Source organism: Miscanthus floridulus, chromosome 10 (assembly GCF_019320115.1).
Source record: "Miscanthus floridulus cultivar M001 chromosome 10, ASM1932011v1, whole genome shotgun sequence".
Classification (NCBI taxonomy): domain Eukaryota; kingdom Viridiplantae; phylum Streptophyta; class Magnoliopsida; order Poales; family Poaceae; genus Miscanthus; species Miscanthus floridulus.
This window is the reverse complement of record NC_089589.1, coordinates 106,612,561-106,633,509: the sequence shown is the minus strand read 5'-3', so window position 1 is coordinate 106,633,509 and position 20,949 is coordinate 106,612,561. Positions and strand designations below refer to the sequence as shown.

General features: G+C 49.6%; 1 protein-coding gene across 1 annotated transcript in view; it reads left to right on the top strand.

The window, feature by feature from the left end:
* LOC136486932 (ubiquitin C-terminal hydrolase 12-like) overlaps positions 1–20,691 on the top strand; it is a 29,721-nt gene extending 9,030 nt beyond the window's left edge. Inside the window, exons 22-32 of the mRNA XM_066484013.1 lie at positions 550–605; positions 696–873; positions 966–1,067; positions 1,147–1,218; positions 18,375–18,440; positions 18,617–18,682; positions 18,777–18,860; positions 18,943–19,059; positions 19,495–19,569; positions 19,656–19,742; positions 20,198–20,691. Coding sequence (XP_066340110.1) covers positions 550–605; positions 696–873; positions 966–1,067; positions 1,147–1,218; positions 18,375–18,440; positions 18,617–18,682; positions 18,777–18,860; positions 18,943–19,059; positions 19,495–19,569; positions 19,656–19,742; positions 20,198–20,239 — 945 coding nt within the window. The 3' untranslated portion in view covers positions 20,240–20,691. The remainder of the gene's footprint in view (positions 1–549; positions 606–695; positions 874–965; positions 1,068–1,146; positions 1,219–18,374; positions 18,441–18,616; positions 18,683–18,776; positions 18,861–18,942; positions 19,060–19,494; positions 19,570–19,655; positions 19,743–20,197) is intronic.
* The last annotated feature ends 258 nt before the right edge of the window (positions 20,692–20,949 follow it).

Sequence of the window (20,949 nt, the reverse complement as noted above, 5' to 3'; positions counted from 1 at the left end):
TACTGTAGGTATAAGACTAATATTTGTTATTCCAATTTTCATATGATTTTACTTCCATTTGTAAGCTATTATTGCCATTCAGTCTGCCACATCTATTTATGGTCATGTTCCAGTTCCACATCATTTCTGGTATGTTTTAGGTCACTAGAAAATATACAGTGAGAATTTTTATTTGTAGTTTTTTTTCTCTTCTAATGGAACTGATCTATCTAGTGTACCATGTTTACTTTTTTAATGTGTATCCACCTTACTAATAGCCACAACCAAGCCTCTGCTGCATCTCATGCAGCAGCTTGATGTTGCTTTTTCATTGTATTGCTCCAAATTATATGCTGCAGAAGGGACATCTGTTCATAATGTCCATGCATTCCTTTTCCTCTTCTTCACATCAGTATTTATTGGTGGCATAGTTTCTCTACAGTTTATTTGTCAGCAATATAGTTTATTCTTAAGAACAATATGGCACCTTTTATCTTAGAGCTTTTGCCAGCAGTTATTAAAACCTGCTTTCTCATCATGTTCCTGAAGTAACTGTTGTGGTTGCTGCAGGTTGTGCATTTCCGGTCTTTGGAGAAACCAAAGGATGATGATTTTTCTTTGGAATTGTGAGAGTTTGCTTATTGTGCATCATTGTTCGGTGAAATTGTTTAATTGAATATATATCTCACCCAATATGTTCTTTTCCATGCCTCAAGGTCAAAGCTTCATACCTATGATGATGTTGTTGAGAGGGTTGCTCGCCAACTTGAATTGGATGATCCAGCGAAAATTCGGCTTACATCCCACAATTGCTACTCTCAGCAACCTAAACCACAACCCGTCAAATATCGAGGAGTGGAGCATCTGTTGGACATGCTCATCCATTACAATCAGGTTAACCTTTTTCGTTTCTTTTGGTCAATATGAGCATGCTTTCTGTGTAACAAAATGTGTTGGACTTCCTACTGAAGCACTATCTGGTACAGACGTCTGACATCTTGTATTATGAAGTGTTGGATATACCACTGCCAGAATTGCAGTTCCTGAAAACCCTAAAAGTCGCATTCCACCATCCTACGAAGGATGAGGTTTGTTTTGCTACCAGGCACATATGGTGTACTGCCTAAAGTATTTTGTGTATATCTTCATATGATATCCTTTCTCCAGGTTGTTATTCATAGCATCAGGCTTCCAAAAAATAGCACCATTGCTGATGTAATAAATGACCTGAAAACTAAGGTAAGCAATACATTCCCCTCAATCCCTTTGTAAGTGTAGTTTTGTTCTTCAGAGTTACACTTCAGCGGAACTAAGCTGACACTATTGTGTTGACCCTGAATATATCCATATATCCTTGTTACTTCTATTAGTTTTTTTCCTTGATGTTTTAGACCTGTGTGCACTAGATCATGTTTTGGGGGTGTGCCCCTACAGCCATACCTAAGTGTTTTCCTTGCTACCTAAAACTTGTTAGGCCCCCTCAGTCAAGCATTGTTGCCAATGAACAAATAGACTAATTCTTATTGTTAGAATAGGCGCCTATGGGCTGGTCATGGGCCTGGCGCCCAAGCCTATCGGCTGGGCTGCCTCTAGGGATTATGGTAGATGATTATTGATTAGGCAAGGATCACCGTGATTGGGTGTTTCTATAAACCCTTCCTGATCCTTGCCTATATAATGTACCCCCTGTACCCATATCAATCTATCACAATTTCCCGAGACCTATTCGCTCTCATGGTATCAGCCGCCTAGGTTTAGGTCTTCCCTTCCGCTGCACACCCCTGTGCGGGGGCCTCTGACCTCTGCCGTGCAGCGCCATGTCTCCCACTCTGCCCTCTCCCAGGTCTGGGGATGTTACCGCTGACGAGATCGCGGCACGCCAGGCCAAGGAGAAGGCGAACGACGCCGCTGCCGTCGCCCAACTTCTCGACAAGGAGCGCTAGGCCGCCCTGGCTCGCGCTGCCCAGGCCGGGGAGGAGGCTGCAACCGCCGTCAAAGATCGCGACCCGGCTGCTGCCCGCGCCAGAAGGAGCGCGCGGCCGCCGCCGCCCCCGGTGCACCTGGCGGTGCCTCCTCCAGCACATCTTCGACGTCTCCTCCCGACCTCGCCTCAGCCATGCATCTCCATGAGGCCATGGCACTGCTGCAACTGCACGCCCAGGCCGTCGCCGTCAACAACATCCGGAACCACGTCACCACCGTCCTCGACGTCGACTCCGACAACGTCAACCGCTGGCGCGATCAGTTCCTGCTCATCCTCGGCAAGTTCTCTCTTCAGGACCACGTCCACGAGGAACCTCCAGCCCCGATCTCCTCTGACTGGGCTCGGATGGACTGCGTCGTCAAGTCCTGGATCGTTGCCACGCTCACCGATGACCTTGCCGAGATCATCTCCGCCCATGGCTCCACTGCCCGGCATGCCTGGCTCGCCGTCGAGTCCTAGTTCCTCGGCAACCGGGAGGCTCGCTCCATCCACCTTGAGACACGGTTTCGCAACTTCGTCCAGGGCGACGTCTCCGTCACCGACTACTGTCGCTGGCTTAAGATGGCTGACGACCTCACGGCTCTTGGCGAAGTGATCACCGACTGCACCCTCGTCCTTAACGTGATCCTTGGCCTCAACGAGCGCTTCAGCCACGTCAGGGCCCTCCTACGCCGCAGCCGGCCCTTCCCTACCTTCCTGGAGGCTCGTGATGACCTCATCCTCGAGGAACTCACATTGGAGAACAAGGAGTCCCCTGCCACTGCTATCGCTGCCTCCACCACAGCAGCAGGCTCCTCCAGTGCTGCCTCACCCACGTCCAACATGGGCTCCGGGGGTGCTGGCGGCCCTAAGTCCTCCAATGGCAATCGCCGCAGCAGGCGCGGCGGCGGTGAAAAGGGGGGCCCTGGTGGCAACAACAGCACTAGAGGCCACCACCCTCCCTCTGGCGCCCAGCAGCAGCAACAGAAGGCCGGCGCCCAGCAGCCTGCCACTGGTGGTCGCCCCTGGCCCAGTGTCTACAACCCATGGATGGGTTCCATTCAGATGTGGCCAGGGGGTCCTCGCCCTCCGCTGGCACCCATCCCAGTGCCTCCTCATCTGCAGGCACAGCAGCAGGCCCTCCTCGCCCAATAACAACAGGCACTCGTCGCCCACCAGCAGCCTGCTGCCGTCGCTGCCTCTGATGGCTCAGGACAGTGGGTCGCCCCGGGGTACTACAATCCTGTGGCCGGCCTCCCTTCTTGGGACCAGACGGCCCTCGCCTCCGCCTTAAGCACGACGTCGCTGACCCCTCATTCGTCCAACGAGTGGTACTTAGACACAGGTGCTACTTCACATATGACATCTCAGTCTTCCTCCCTTTCACATGTTCTATTCCCGCGGTATCCTACTCCATCTATTGTTGTCGGTAATGGTTCCATGCTTCCTGTTATTGCCACTGGCTCAACAGAGTTGTCCCCCACTTTACGTCTTAATAATGTTCTTGTGTCGCCACAACTTATTAAGAATCTCATCTCTGTGCGCCAATTCACTATCGACAACAACTATTCTGTTGAGTTTGACCCGCTGGTTGTTCTGTGAAGGTTCTTCCATCTCGGACCGAGATCGTCAGGTGCAATAGCTCCGGGCCGTTATATCCACTGCGTCTACCTCCAGCACACTCCTTTGTCGCCAAGGCTCCCTCCCCACTGTGGCATCGGCGTCTTGATCACCCCGGTCATGAGGCGTTGTCGAAGCTTGCGTCTACTGTTTCCTATCATATTCAGGACTGTTCAGATCTTTGTCACGCTTGTCAATTGGGGCGTCATGTTCGTCTGTCCTTTCATTCGTCCACCTCTCGTGCGTCTAGCAAGTTTGATCTTATTCATTGTGACTTGTGGACATCTCCAGTTGTCAGTGTTTCTGGTTACAAATACTATTTAGTCATACTTGATGATTGCACTCACTACTTGTGGACTTTTCCTTTGCGCCTCAAATCTGACACTTACAGCACGCTTGCCCACTTCATCGCCCACGCCTCCACCCAATTTGGCACCCACGTCAAGGTTGTCCAGTGCGACAACGGGAAAGAGTTTGACAACTCTAGCACCCGTCACTTCTTCCTCACTCAGGGCATCCATCTTCGTATGTCCTGCCCCTACACCTCGCCTCAAAATGGTAAAGCCGAACGCATTATTCGATCCATCAATAATGTCGTTCGCTCATTGCTCTTTTAGGCGTTTATGCCTCCCTCCTACTGGGCGGAGGGCCTCTCCACAGCCACCCTTATGCTTAACATACTGCCCACCAAGACTCTATAGTTCTCCACGCCCCACCTTGCCCTGTACGGCACGCCGCCGGCGTATGATCACCTACGATTCTTTGGCTGCAAGTGTTATCCAAACATGTCCGCCACCGCTCCTCACAAACTCGCTCCTAGGTCTGCCTTGTGCGTCTTCCTAGGCTATTCCGCTCACCACAAAGGATATCGCTGCCTTCACCTCTCCACCAATAGAATCATCATCTCCCGGCACGTCATCTTCGATGAAACGGCCTTCCCCTTTGCTGAGCGCAATGGTCCTAGTATTCCGGCGGACTTTGATTTTCTTGATGCTACTGATGTTGTGCCCGCTCCTATTGGACCGTTGCACAAGTTTGTCTGCAGGAACACCATCCAGCACCTCTGAAGTCACTAGCGCCCCTGCCGGTCCCTCTGAGACTGTGCCTGGGGTGCCCCCGACGCCTCCGGTGGCTGCTACTGATCGCCTAGCAGACACTGCTGATCCCTCGGCGCCCGCGCTCTACATCCCGCCTGCACTGCGGACGCCAGGGACCCCTCCCGCGCCACGCGCGGCTCAGGACGCGCCCAGCACGACTGGAGGCGCTCCACCTCGCCAGCTGTACATCCCGCCAACGCTTCGCGCGAGCTCGCAGTCTCCAGCACCGACCGTGGGCTCCACAGCGCCGGTGTCACCTCCTCAGGGACCCCGTGGTCCCCCGCCCGGGTTCCCGCCTCTTCGTCCAGACCGCGCCTTCGCCTACCACTACACGCGCCGGCCTCGACCACAGCCTGCTCCAACTGCTCCTGTCATCGCCGCCCCGGCTGCACCTGCACCAGCCGCCCAAGCTACGCCTGCACCGGCCACGCCGCTCCCACTGCCCAAAGGGGCTGTTGCTGTCCCTCCTGTGACCAACCAGCACGCCATGGGCACACGTTCGAAGAGCAGTTTTCGGATGCCTGCTGCGTACCACGCTACGTTTATGTCATCGATACCGAAGACCTTTCGTAGCGCTCTTGCCGACCCCATGTGGCGAGCTGCAATGGAAGAGGAACACAGTGCCCTGCTGAAGAATCACACTTGGGATCTCGTGCCTCGACCCCCTCGGGCCAACGTCGTCACCGGCAAGTGGATCTTCAAGCACAAGTTTCAGTCTAATGGCTCCCTCGAAAGGCACAAGGCGCGCTGGGTTCTCCGCAGCTTTACCCAGCGGCCTGGTGTGGACTTTGATGAGACATTCAGTCCCGTGGTGAAGCCTGCTATTGTTTGCACGGTGCTCTCCCTGGCGCTCTCTCGCCGCTGGCCCATCCACCAGCTTGATGTGAAGAACGCCTTTCTTCATGGCAACCTGACAGAGACAGTTTATTGTCAGCAGCCGTCTGGGTTCGAAGATCCAGCTTCTCCGGACTATGTTTGTCACCTGAAGAAGTCACTATATAGCCTCAAGCAGGCCCCTCGTGCCTGGTACAGTCGCATGGCCACACACTTGCTGTCCCTTGGATTTGCTGAAGCCAAGTCAGACACCTCGCTCTTCGTTTACTGGCGCGGATCAGACACAGCCTACCTGTTGCTCTATGTTGATGACATCGTCCTCACAGCCTCCTCCACCGGCCTTCTTCGGCGGATCATCTCAGCCCTTCAGCGGGAGTTCGCTATGAAGGACCTTGGTGAGCTGCATTACTTCCTCGGTATGCATGTTCAGCGCAGTGGTGATGGCCTTCTTTCTCAGCGACAATATATGCTGGACATTCTTGATCGTGCTGGGATGGCAGAGTGTAAGCTGTGTTCCACTCCAGTTGACACCGATCCGAAGATTGCTGCAGTAGATGGCACCCCTGTCTCTGACCCTTCAGACTTTCGTAGCCTCGCTGGAGCCTTACAGTACCTAACGTTCACCCGGCCAGATATTGCATATGCTGTGCAGCAGGTATGTCTTCATATGCACGACCCTCATGAGCCTCACCTTGCAGCTCTGAAGCGGATTCTGCGCTATGTTCGAGGCACTCTCCACCTTGGTCTCCTGCTGCGACCGTCTACTTCGGCTGATCTTGTCGTCTACACCGACGTTGATTGGGCTGGTTGTCCAGACACCCGCAAGTCCACCTCGGGCTATGCTGTGTTTCTTGGCGACAATCTTGTCTCCTGGCCCTCCGAGCGCCAGAACACGGTGTCAAGATCCAGTGCTGAAGCCGAGTATCGCGCGGTGGCCAATGGAGTTGCTGAGGCCACCTGGCTGCGCCAGCTTCTTCTAGAGCTGCATGCCCCTCTCTAGCGCGCCACACTGGTGTTTTGCGACAACATCAGTGCCGTCTACATGACCTTTAATCCGATACAGCATCAGCGAACCAAGCACATTGAGATTGATCTTCACTTTGTCCGGGAGCGAGTTACCATTGTTGATCTTCGTGTTCTGCATGTTCCCACTTCTTCACAATATGCGGATATCTTCACCAAAGGGCTGCCCTGTTCAGGTCCAGTCTAAACGTGCAGAGTGGCTGACGATTCGACTGCGGGGGCGTGTTATAATAGGCGCCTATGGGCTGGTCATGGGCCTGGCGCTCAAGCCTATCGGCTGGGCTGCCTCTAGGGATTATGGTAGATGATTATTGATTAGGCAAGGATCACCGTTGATTGGGTGTTTCTATAAACCCTTCCTGATCCTTGCCTATATAATATACTCCCTGTACCCATATCAATCTATCACAATTTTCCGAGACCTATTTGCTCTCACTTATTGAATGTAGCAAACACTAATGTAGGTAGGTGGGGCATTCCAGATGTAGGCTTGTCTCTTCAAAGTCTTATACAACAATAAATAAAAAGGAACATTTTGTTGCTCTTAAGAGTTAAGACATTAAAGGAAAAAAAGTAGCAGCAGATGGAGTGCGTAATCTGGTTAAATGGTCTGGTCATACTTGTATTTTTTTGAAAGAAAACTGTGAGCTTGCTCCCCAGCGCTTTATTGAAACCAGGAACCAAAACAGGGGTGTTAGCTAGAAGCTAACAAAAGACTTACCTACTAACAAGTTACAAACGTTCAAAGCCGCCACAAGAAGAAAGCATTACAAAGCATTGAGCCAGTTCATAACTGAAACTTGAAGATTGCTAGGGATCCTATGAGGATGAAGCTTAACTTCATTCTTGAAGATCAGTTTCCAGGACGCAACAGCTGGCACTTTGTTATCAAAGATGAGTGCATTATGCTCTTTCCAAATACTCCATGGTCCACGCCACAATCATGATCAGATCCATGAAGAAAGGAGAGTTGAACCTGGCCTTCTGCTCTGCTAGCGGTCAAACTTATATTATCACTTATAGTTTTCTATCAAACTGTACTTGTTAATCACTCCACAGGTTGAGACTTGAGAGGACTATATATAGAGAGCCTCATGGGCTATATGGGCCTATAGATATAAGGGCCTTCATACACTTGACACCCCCCTTCAAACTCAAGGTGGAAGCGGAGGATTTGGAGCATTGAGTTTGATCAAGTGAAGCCGATGCTGCTCTCAAGTTTGTGCTTTAGTGAAAAAGTCAGCCAATTGCAACTCCGAAGGCACATACTGGAAAGAAATAGTTTTCTGATGACAGTGAGACCAAGTAAATAAGGCGTCCACACCAATATGCTTTGTAAGTTCATGCTTCACAGGATCATTAGCAATTTGTATGGCTCCTGTATTATCACAGAGAAGAGGTGTGGCAACATCACAAGAAATGCCTAAATCAGCCAACAATCATCGAAGCCATACAATCTCTGCAGTAGTAGTAGCAAGGGCTCGAAGTTCGGCCTTCGTACTAGAGCGAGATACAGCTGTTTGCTTCTTGGACTTCCATACAATAGGAGAAGAGCCAAGAAGAATGCAATATCCAGTGATTGAACGTCGATCTGTTGGGTCACTCGCCCAAGTGGAGTCTGAGTAAGCATGAAGCCGAAGCGGACTATCATGCGCATAGAATAAACTTTGAGATGATGTCCCCCGTAAGTAGCGTAGCACGCGAAGTAAATGTCCAAAATGAACAGAAGTTGGGGCACAAACAAACTGACTCAAAATATGGACTGCATGAGCAATATCAGGCCTCGTGACAGTGAGATAAACAAGGCTGCCCACAATATGTCGATATCGAGAGGGATCCTCAAGAGGTACCCCATCAGTGAGACGAAGCTGCAAGTGAAGATCCATAGGTGTGGCAGCAGTTCGATTATCAGTGATGTCGGAACGGGCAATAAGATCTTGTATGTACTTATACTGAGAAAGATGGTATCCCTTAGTAGATTGCTTGACCTCAATGCCTAAGAAATAACTGAGAGGACCCAAATCAGACATCTGAAATTCAGCACTGAGCTGTTGTTTCACATGGGAAATGTGCTCCTCATCATCACCCGTAATCAGCATATCATCAACATATAGAAGAAGCAACATACGACCACGCGGTGACAAATGAACAAATAAAGCCGGATCATGATCACTAGGTGAAAAACCAGCAGCCCGTATCACAGAGACAAAACGCTCATGCCAAGCACGAGGAGCCTGTTTAAGGCCATATAAAGCACGGCGAAGACGACAGACATCCTGGAGGAGCGACAACACCCGGGGGCGGTTGCATATAAACTTCTTCAGTCAAATCACCATGAAGAAAAGCATTCTTGACATCCATTTGAGATATAAGCCAAGAAGAAGAAACCACTGCAATTAACGTACTTGTCATATGAGCAACAGGGGCAAATGTCTCATCATAATCTAGACCCTGAGTCTGCTAAAAACCTTTGGCAACAAGAGGGGCCTTATATCTCTCTATAGAGCCATCTGACTTGGTCTTAACTTTGAATACCCACTTAGATGTAATAGGTACCGTGTGCGATGGCAATGGAACAAGATCCCAAGTGCCTTGACGATCAAGGGCAGCAAGTTCCTCAGACATAGCTAGCTGCCATTCTGGAATACAAGAAGCTTCCTGATAAGTGGATGGCTCATCAATAGGGATGAAAACGGATCGGATACGGACGGATATCACCGATATTACATTTGTTTTCATATTTCTGTCCGGATTCGGATTCGAATACGGATAGTGTCAACTATGTCGGATATGATATGATTGGATATCGACATCATAAATATGCGATTTGAGTATTCGGATACGGATACGGTATCGGATGTTGGATATCTGGACTCGGATACAGACAGATCTCAACCCCTCTAAACGGATTCGGTTTCGAATACGGTTGGAAAATATCCGTACCGTTTTCATCCCTACTCATCAACAATGGGGAAAACCATACTTCTCTTCAGAATGAATGGTACTGCGGTCTCGAAGATTATATCGTGGAGCAACCTGTAACTCATCAGCATGTGAATCATCAATGTTATTATTAGAAGCATCAACCGCGGGCTCATCGGGACTAGCCAAGGTGGTAGAACTAGACGGAAGCTAGGAGGGATTTCTAGGACGACGGCTGAAGACACGTGTAATAGGTGGTTTTGGAAAAGAATGAGATGGAGGCGAGGATGTTGTAGGAGGAGGTAAAGGTGGTGTGATGGAAACAGGAGGATCAGATGGTGTAGAGGCATCATCGCTGGATGAAATTAGAGGAAAACTCAAAAAGGAGGTGGACTCTGTGGGAGAGTATGAAGGCTTGGTGGAAGGGTTATAAAAGAAGGGACGATCCTCATCAAAGGTAACGTCACGAGAGATAGTATGCGACGGGAAGAAGGATCATAACATCGATAACCTTTATGCTCAGGGCTATACCCTAGAAAAACACATTCAACAGATTGTGCAGTCAATTTTGTGCGCTCACGAGGTGCAAGCAAAACATAGCATGCCCATCCAAAAACTCGGAGATGATCATAGCTAGGAGTACCATAAAGTACTTCACCAGGACATTGATCAGACAATTTGGATGAAGGTTGCCTATTGATGAGATAGACAGCAGTGGAAACAGCTTCACCCCAAAAATGACAAGGGACAAATGATGAAATCAGAAGTGTGCGAGCTGTCTCTATGAGATGGCGATGTTTTCGTTCGGCAACACCATTCTGAGCATGAGCACCTGGACAAGAAAGCTGTGCAAGTGTGCCCTCAGACGACAGAAATTGGCGGAAGGCAGCAGACAAATATTCACCCCCGGAGTCAGAACGAAGAACTTTAATGGGAGTAGAAAATTGTGTGTGAACCATTCGAACAAAAGACTGATAAATGGAACACAATTGCGAACGATGTTTCATGAAATAAATCCATGTATAGCGAGAATAATCATCAATAAAAATGACATAATATTTGTGGCCACCTTTTGTAGCAAAAGGTGCAGGACCCCATACATCGGAATGAATGAGATCAAAAGGTCTAGCAGAATGAGAAACACTAGAAGAGTAAGGAAGTTGTATTTGTTTGCCAAGCTTACAACCCTTACAATGAAAGCTAGACTCAATAGATGTATGACCTAAACAACCTGTATTTATCATGGAGGACAAACGAGACCCACAAAGATGACCAAGACGATGATGCCACTTGGTGAAGGAAGAGGCTGAAGACGATGCAGCAGATGAGACATGAGCTGTAGATGCAACGGACGAAGGAAGACGTAGGGTGTCCAGAACGTAGAGGCTAGAAGCACCTTTACGGCGATGGCCAGTCCCAATCACTTTCCCGCTGCGATGGTCCTGAATAAAACAAGATGAGTCATCAAAACCAACAAAGCAATTCTGGTCGGTAACTTGACCAACCGACAGAAGATTCATAGACAACTGAGGTACAAAAGAAACATTAGGTACAGAAAAATGATTATTGCAAAGTGAACCCTGATGAGTGATATGACAAGATGTACCATCAGCTGTCTGAATAGAAGCACCATCAGGGACCGGCTTGCAAGCAACCAGCTGGGACTGATCCGATGTCACATCAAAAGAAGCCCCTGAATCAAGCACCCAAGTCGAAGGAGCACTAATAGTCGAGGAGGCAGCCACTGAAACTGAGCCTCTAGAAGTGAACCAGTACCACGACCACCATGAGCAGCACGCCGCGCACGATACTCTGCCAACTTCTCTGGATGATGAGAGAAACAATTGTCTGAGAGATGACCGGTCCTGCCACAATGCCTACAGGGCTCTGCAGAGGTACTATTGGGTGCACTGGTCCTCTGAGAAGCTGCCAACACACCATGAGACACTGCAGAGGACAGGGACTTGAGACGGGTTTCTTCTGCATGTAAGTCAGACAAAGCCTTTGCCATAGTGAGATCAGAAGAACTGTGAAGCAATCGTGTACGAATGGAATCATACTCAGCTCAAACTCCCATGACAAATTTATAAGTATAAAACTTTTCAATAAATTTATGTGCTGGACAAGGAGCAGCTGAACATTCAGGTATCATGGAAGTCAGTGATCCCATCAATCGATCAAAAGCAGAATAGTACTCATCAATGGACATATCATGCTGCTCAATGACATGAGTTTGCTGCATAAGATTATGTAAAAGAGCACCACTGTCCTGTACATACCGCTGCTTCAGATTTTCCCATATGGCCTTAGCAGTTTTGAACTTTGAGAGACTCATAATCAAGGATTGTTTAGTACTGTTGACCATGGCAGCCATCACTTTGCCATCATTAATACCCCAATCTTTTACTGCAGTAGCATTACTACCATCCTCCTTAAGCTTAGGGGCATTATCAGTTAGATCAAAGAGTAAACCATGACCCCTTAATGCAGTTTCCACACAGAAAGCCCATTCAGGATAATTTGGACCCTCTAAAGTGATACTGATGACGATTGCAGTAATCTGAGACATATTGAAGTCTGCTGGAGCGTGAATAACAACTCAAAAAGCAGAGGACCAGACAACAGTTACCACCACCGATGCAGCAGCACATGGCAGAAGGTGGACTGCTCCCCAGATCAAATGGAAGGAGACAGCAGGCGGATGACGAGGAAGCCGCGTACGAGCGGGTGGGCCGAGATGAGGCCGCGAAGAGGAGCCGCGAAGTCCAGACGAGGCTGCACGTGAAGTCCCGACTAAGCGCACGCCCGCACGTCAACTCCCGCACAGGAAGGCTGTGCGCGTGACAGGGCCGCACGGGGAGGCCGCGCACGTGACAGAGCTGCACGGGGAGGCCGCGCGCGTGACGAAGACCACGCGCGGGGATGAAAACTGCGGGTGACTGGCGATGCTGGAGACGGGCCGCGTGTCCAAAATAGAGGACGGGTGACGCTGGAGACGGTCCGCGTGTCCAAAACAGAGGACCTGCGCGGCGACGGACCGCGAGCAGAGGAAGGAAACGGCGCGGCGACGGGAGACACGGAAGGACGGCGTGGCGACGTGCTGCGCGGAAGGACGGCACGGCGACGTGCCGCGCGGAAGAAACAGAGGATGATCCCAAGGGAAAAAAAAGGATCGTGGGTGATTTAGATGAGTCTAAACCTAACCCTAATCCATGGCTCTGATTCCATATTACTAACCTTGGAGATCTGAGAAGATAATCACTCCATAGGTTGAGAGGACTATATATAGAGAGCGTGGGTGATTTAGATGAGTCTAAACCTAACCCTAATCCATGGCTTTGATTCCATGTTACTAACCTTGGAGATCTGAGAAGATAATCAGTCCATAGGTTGAGAGGACTATATATAGAGAGCCTCATGGGCTATATGGGTCTATAGATATAAGGGCCTTCATACACTTAACAGTACTAAGTGTCCCAAAAAGACTTGAATTTTAGTAGTGGAAATTTGTCCCACAAATAGTTGATTTAGAGCTACTAGGAGTATTAATTGTCCTTGTGAGCCACCTGCACCCATTAAGGGTCTGTTTGGAATACGGGATTTTAAATGTGGCGCCTAATTCCTTCATTACCTGCCTTGGTCAAGCAATATGGCCATTAAATCCTGGGGCTGCTGGAGACATCATAGCCAATCCAATCTTTTCACCATAAAATACATAGATATAATGGAGGGCATCTTATTAGGAAGTATATATGTGTATTAGGAAGCTTGTTCATTCCTTCCATGTACACTGATTGTATTCCATATATATCGAGCCTGATTGGCTATATAATAGAGGTCAACCCCCCCCCCCCCCCTTGTTAGGGGTGAGGTGTTTTCCCATATCCTTTCTACATGGTATCAGCTAATTAAATCCTGAGCCTTCTCCTTTCTCCCTGCGCCCTCTTCCCCTTCCTCCCTACGCCTTCCCCTCTTCTTTTGGCCTGCTGTGCATGGCCACCGCCCCCACAGCCCCTGCTCTTAGCCATGTGCCGCCTCCTGCTGCCAATGGTGGCACCTCTGTGCCGCCCACTGCCACTGGCAGTTTCTCTGGTGTTCCTATCGGCGCCACGCCCGGCAGCGATGGCTTCATCTCCCCTACCGTCCAACCATATGCCACTGTCAACGTCAAGTCCCATATTCCCGTGACGCTGACGATGAAGTCTACTGCCTATTCCAGATGGGCGTCCTACTTCAAGTCTTTGTGCTGCAAGTTCGGCCTCCGGTCGCACATCGATGGCACGATGCCACCTCGCCCCTAGGATCCTGCTTGGGATCAGGCGGACTGCTGCGTCCGCTCCTGGTTTTTTGGCTCCGTCGACAACTCCGTCCTCGACCTCGCCATGACCGACGACAACCAGACCGCCCGGGACCTCTGGCTCGCCATTGAGGGCCTCTTCCGCGCCAACAGGCAGTCCCGAGCGATCTTCCTCAGCCATGATTTCCACTCCATGATGCAAGGCGACTCCACCATCGCCGAGTATTGCGGCCGCATGAAGACCCTCGCCGATGGCCTCCGTGACGTCGGTCATCCCGTTCAGGACTCGCAGCTTGTCCTGAACCTCCTCCGCGGCCTCAACCCCCGCTTCACCACCACAGCCGACGACATCGCCAACTCCGCCACCGGCTTCCCGTCCTTCAACCAGGCGCGGGACATGCTGGCTCTGAAGGAACTTCGCCTCGCTAACGAGAAGGTCTCCAACTCCACCACCCTACTTGCCGGCCATGCTTCGTCCTCCTCCGGCTGTCCAGGCGGGTGTCGCCCACCTGCTGGACCTAGTCTGCCCGGCGGCAGCAGCAACAATGGCGGCAGCCGCAGCGGCAGCGGCGGTGGCAGCAAAAGAAGGGCGGCGACAGCGGCTTCCAAGCCCCATCCGGCAATCCTCGCCCCACTGGCCCGTGGTTCTGTTTCAGTCCTGGCGCCAACTCCTACAGCGCTCTAGGTTTCCAGCCGGCCGACAGTCAGGGCAGCGGGGGCTGGCGCGCTGGCGCCCCTAGTCTTCTGGGCCAACCCCTGCAGTCCCACGCTGCCTATGTCCCCGCCCAGGTGCCCCCTCAGGCGCCCACCTGAGATCAAGCGGGACTCGTCGGTGCCTTGAACCAGATGGCGCTACACAATGGTGGCTGGGTCGTTGACTCAGGAGCCTCCGGTCACATGTCGTATACGGATGGTATTCTTCTTTCCCGCCTCCCTCCATCTCACTCCTCCATTACTGTAGGTAATGGACACGCCCTTCCAATCACGTGCCGTGGCAACTCTACCCTCAGCACCCCCACCTCTAGCTTAACAACATCCTTGTTGTCCCTTCATTAATTCGTAATCTGATTTTCGTTCGTCAGTTTACTAAAGATAATAACTGCACCATAGAGTTTGACGCTTTTGGTTTCTCTGTCAAGGATTTTCTGACCAGACGCGAGATTCTTCGCTACAATAGCACCGGCGATCTTTACACCATTCCTCCAGCCGCCAGCTCTGCAGCACCCCACGCCGGTCTCGCCATCTCATCCAGTTTGTGGCATCTCCGTCTCGGTCTTCCCGGTCCTGCTGCCATCACTACACTTAGACAGCGAGCATCAATTTCTTGTAATAAAGATAGTCACACTCTATGTCATTCATGTCAATTAGGGAAACATGTACGGTTACCTTTCTCTAATTCCAGCTCTCGTAGTTCCACTCCTTTTGAGTTAGTCCATTGTGATGTCTGGACTTCTCCAGTACCTAGTATTTCTGGTTACCGCTACTACCTTGTCATTTTGGATGATTTCTCCCATTTTTGCTGGACGACTCCTCTTGTTCACAAATCTGAAGTCACCAAACACATCACAAACTTCTGTGCATATGCCACTACATAGTTCAGTCTTCCCGTTCGCAGCATCCAAGCTGACAACGGAACCGAGTTTGTCAATAAGACTCTGACATCTTTTTTGACTTCTCGGGGCATCCACCTGCGCCTCTCCTGTCCCTACACCTCTCCTCAAAATGGGAAAGCTGAGCGTGTCCTCCGCACCCTTAATAATGTCACTCGCACCTTGCTGATTCATGCCTCCATGGCTGCCCCATACTGGGCTGAGGGACTCGCCACCGCCACCTATCTTCTGAACAGGCGCGCTTGTTCTGCTGTTCAGAATAACATTCCTTACCAACTACTCTATTCCCAGTCCCCCGAATACTCTCACTTGCGTATATTCGGTTGTCTGTGCTATCCTAATCTCTCTGCCACGGCACGCCACAAGCTTGCTCCTCGATCTGCAGCCTGTGTCTTCCTCGGTTACCCTTCATCCCACAAAGGGTACCGCTGCCTTGACCTATCCACCCGTCGCGTCATCATCTCTCGCCATGTTGTCTTTGACGAGTCCGTTTTTCCTTTCTCCTCCCACCCTACTCACCCGTCACAGCTTGACTTCCAATTGTCGAGCCTCTCTACTGCTCCTCTTGACTCGGTCGCTCCGTCCTCAGACGTTGCGCAGCCGCGGCCATCACCCGCTGTTTTGCAGGAACTTCCCGACGACGACCCCGCCATTCTGGTACGCGGTCCAGTAGTGTACCGCGCTCCGTCTGCGGGTGGGACGCCGCCCTCTTCCTCCACTGTAGGACCAGCCCGCTTGGACGTCGTCCTTGCTCCTGCAGTTGGGGGCTCCACCGGCCGCCCGGCGCCTACCAGACCGCTGGTGCCGCCCCTGCCTCATCACTACACCAGGCGGCCACCGGCGGCTGCGGCATCTACCTGGGCACCTCCTGCAGCGCCGCCTATGGTCTTGGCACCAGCAGCCCCGGCGCCCACCTCTGCCGCCGCCACCTGCGCCTGCGGCACCTCAGGCGCCCGCAGTCCTGGCATCGTCGCCACCTCCTGCTCCTACACGACCTGTCACTCGGACTGTGACTGGGACCATTCCGCGGGTGTCCTACCAGGGCTTGACGGCTTCGCCATCATCGCCCTCTCCGCTTCCGGCAAACTATCGCAGTGCTCTGGCTGACACCAACTGGCGTGCTGCCATGGTCGACGAGTTCCAAGCTCTGATGGACAACGACACTTGGCGCCTCGTCCCATGGCTGCCCGGTGCCAATGTCGTGTCTGGCAAGTGGATCTTACGGCATAAATAGTATGCTGATGGGTCACTCGCCCGGCACAAGGCGCGCTGGGTGGTCCGAGGCTTCTCCCAGCGCCACGGCATCGACTACGATGAAACCTTCAGTCCGGTTGTCAAACCAGCGACAATATGGACCGTCCTCAGCATCGCTGCTTCTCGCGCCTGGCCGATCCACCAGCTGGACGTGAAGAACGCATTTCTCCACGGCCATCTCGCTGAAACTGTCTACTGTCAGCAGCCTCCCGGCTTTGTTGACCCCGCCGCTCCAGATCACGTCTGTCTCCTCCAGAAGTCCTTGTATGGACTAAAGCAGGCACCAAGGCCGTGGTACCAGCGGTTCGCCTCCTACATTCGACAGCTCGGCTTCGTCGCCTCCGTCTCCGACACGTCCCTCTTTGTCTACAAAGAGGGGCCGAGCATCTCCTATCTGCTGCTATATGTCGATGACATCGTCCTCACCGCGTCGTCCACGACTCTTCTCCAGCACATCATGGGCCGCCTGCACTCCGAGTTTGCCATGACAGATCTTGGAGCCCTGCATCACTTCCTCGACATCTTAGTGACGCGTTCCCAGGGCTTGTTCCTGTCTCAGCGACAGTATGCCCTGGATCTTCTTCAGCGTGCTGGCATGGCTGAGTGTCACTCTACAGCGACTCCTGTTGACACTCATGCTAAGCTCTCGGCACAGGACGACGCCAAGCTCCAGGACGGCTCTGAGTACCGAAGCCTTGCTGGGGCCCTTCAGTACCTCACCCTGACTAGACCAGATTTGGCATATGTGGTTCAGCAGGTGTGCCTCTTCATGCATGATCCGTGGGAGCCCCATATGGCCCTAATCAAGCGCATCGTGTGCTATGTGAAGGTCACACTCTCCTCCGGACTTCACATCGGCACAGGCTTTGTTCAGTCTCTGACTGCCTACTCCGACGCCGATTGGGCTGGCTGCTCGGACTCTTGACGCTCCACCACCGGCTTCTGCGTCTACCTCGGCGACAACCTAGTGTCTTGGTCCTCCAAGTGCCAGACCACGGTGTCTCGATCCAGTGCTGAGGCGGAGTATCGTGCTGTAGCTCATGCTGTGGCCGAATGTTGCTGGCTGCGCCAACTTCTCCAGGAGCTTCATGTCCCGCTCGCTTCAGCCACTGTTGTCTACTGTGATAATATGAGTGTAGTATACATGATAGCCAATCCGGTACATCATCGGCGCACGAAGCACATCGAGATTGACATCCACTTCATCCGTGAGAAGGTGGCCTTGGGTGAGGTCCGGGTCCTCCATGTGCTGTCCTCTCACCAGTTCGCGGACATCATGACGAAGGGCCTTCCAACTCCACTGTTCACTGAGTTTCGGTCCAGTCTTTGCGTCCGTGATCCTCCCGCTATGACTGCGGGCGGTTATTAGGAAGTATATATGTGTATTAGGAAGCTTGTTCATTCCTTCCATGTACATTGATTGTATTCCATATATATCAAGCCTAATTGGCTATATAATAGAGGTCAACCCCCCTCATTAGGGGTGAGGTGTTTTCCCATATCCTTTCTACACATCTACGCATTTTCTCCATGGTAATTACCTGTCTGGTTTGCTAAAAATCATGTCTTTGTGGGATGGATGGAGTAAAAGCTTATTGTTTGGTGTGAATGTGGGTGTTGTTCGGGTGCTAAACCCTTCTCTTTTCTTAATATATAATAATGATACACAGCTCTCCTGTGTGTTCGAGTGAAAAAGTAAAAGCAACTGTGAAGTGGCTTGTTAGGTCTCTCTTGGTGGTTTGGTTCATTAAGTTTTTAATTGTACTAATCAACAGGTTGAACTGTCCAGTCCAAATGCTGAACTACGTGTGCTAGAAGTTTTTTACCACAAGATCTATAAGGTACTTTGGGCATTCATATGATACACCATGAGCATTACACAATATACAGTGTTATGTTTTATTTTCTGGAGAACAAAGATTTTGTAACTAGTGTAATGAATTCTTCTATATAAAAAGACTATTATTTTTTTTACTGTATTCATTATGGCTACTTGCTAATTCAAGTTTTTTCATAGATCTTTCCACTACAAGAGAAGATAGAGAATATAAACGATCAATATTGGACGCTACGTGCTGAGGAGGTGTGTAATAATTTTGTCCACTGTACTTGGTAGCTGTAGTTCCAATCTGAAAAGTTCTAAGTAACCTCATAAGTGCGTCTATCAATTGGTGTAGATTCCAGAAGAGGAGAAAAACATAGGTCCAAATGATCGGCTAATTCATGTTTATCACTTCATGAAAGATATTAATCAGACTCAGGTAGTGCACTTATTAAGTTGTATTTGAAGATAGCTATACAATATTTTTTTATGTCAAGAATTGACATTGTTTTGACCTACAGCAAATTCAGAACTTTGGAGACCCATTCTTTCTGCTCATTCACGAAGGTGAGACTTTAGCAGAAGTCAAGAAGCGCATACAGAGTAAACTTCAAGTCTCTGCCGATGAATTTTCCAAGGTGATCCATCTATCGAAGTTTCTTTTAATGGATGGAGTGACAACATATGAGTATTCATAAATAGTACCACTATTTCTGATTTGGTTCTTCTGTAATGGGCAGAATTCAGATGCCATACTTTACTATGAAAATTTATCAATCATCTCAAAAATTTCCAGTCACTTGTAAGAAAAAAGTCCCGTCCATCACAAGTGAATTGGATGGACATTTTTATGTCTTATAGAATGGTTTGCCAATTATTTTGCGAACTGTGATAGCAAAGTAATATTAATAAAGTGATATTCAGTAACAGATCTTGAATTTTTGTTACTTCCAGGCCTTTTGGATTATTGCTGTTCTTTTTCTTGTCATTGTTTTTCCTTTCTTTTACCTTGAGTTGCATTGCATATTATGCAGCTGCAGAACTGATATACCTGTTAATATTCGTGTGAGCAGTGGAAATTTGCATTTATATCAATGAATCGGCCAGACTACCTCCAGGATTCAGATGTTATATCTACTCGCTTTCAGGTACATTGTTTGATGTTGCCTACACGCTTGTCTAGCTGTTTCCATGCTTGTCCTGTTTGCTGACCTTTGTCATCTGATTACTACAGAGGAGAGAGGTCTATGGAGCTTGGGAGCAATATCTTGGGATGGAGCACACTGATACTGCACCAAAAAGGGCTTATACAGTGAATCAGGTATGCTACTTTTTTGTGAAACAACACTGTTTAAATTTTCTAGTGTCAATTTTGTGCACCCATACTAGTGTCATCATAGCTTAGGCAAACATGCAATGCTTTATGATCTCAAATAGCTGCATCTTTATGAGATCTGCTGTAATCATTGCTATTTTTAGTGAATGGGTTAAAGGATCTTTGAGTCTGCATGATAATGTAGAGAATTCACTATTAACCCGTTTTATCTGAATCTATGTTTGACTCTGTTGCCTAGAATGGTTTTATAATTGCCCCCACCCAAGAAAGACATTTTAATTTTTCTTCAGATATTTGCTGAGACTGTTTTGAGCTCTGGCATGCATGGTTACATGTCCATTGAATTTTTATGCACTTCACTGTACCATTCATATCATGTTTTGTATTCAGGTTCTGTTATTTAACCTTAACTTTCTCCCGGTGATTTCAACTACCTGCAGAACCGTCACTCATACGAAAAGCCGGTCAAAATTTACAATTGAAATTTCTAACTGGTCTGGCATCATGGTGAAGTACTCCATATGAGAGGAGCAGCCAAAAAAGGGAGGATAAGGAATTTATACTGGCAGGGGAAACCTCATAGTTGTTAACCATTCGGTGTGCCATGACCATGTATTCCAGTGCTACAGGCCGGCCGCTGTCATCTCATCTGTAGCAGCCAGCTCCCATAGCAATGATTTTTTCAAGATTTTCCTTCTTTGCCCTCTGGTGATGGTGCGAGCCATTGATGTCTGTTTCGGTTGGGTACAAGGGTGCTCCAAGGGCAGATATTGCCTCATTCTTAGAGCAAAGTTGGGTACATACGATTTTGGTAGGAGGCGTGTATACAGGCAGGCGGTATAGTTGTGACTCTATCTCGGCTTGACCCCGCTGTCGTACTGTTGTTAATGTAGTGACAGTGGTTGACTGTAAATTGGTTCCAATTTCCACCTTCCATCGCATGTCTGAAAAAGGAGAGTAATTTTGGGGCCTTTCAGAAACATGCAATATTTGGCATCTTGTTGCAATAAACTACAACTTGCTCAAGGGCCTACTGCTTCGATCATCACTAATGCAAGAAAAAAAATGTAGGTTTTTATTTTTGTTTATTTTTGCAACGTGGTCGTGATGAAATATAGTTGTATGCTTCTTAAGTGGACCCAAAAGTTGTAGTTTCCTACTGCTTTAGTTAACAATAGTGGTAGGTCAGTTT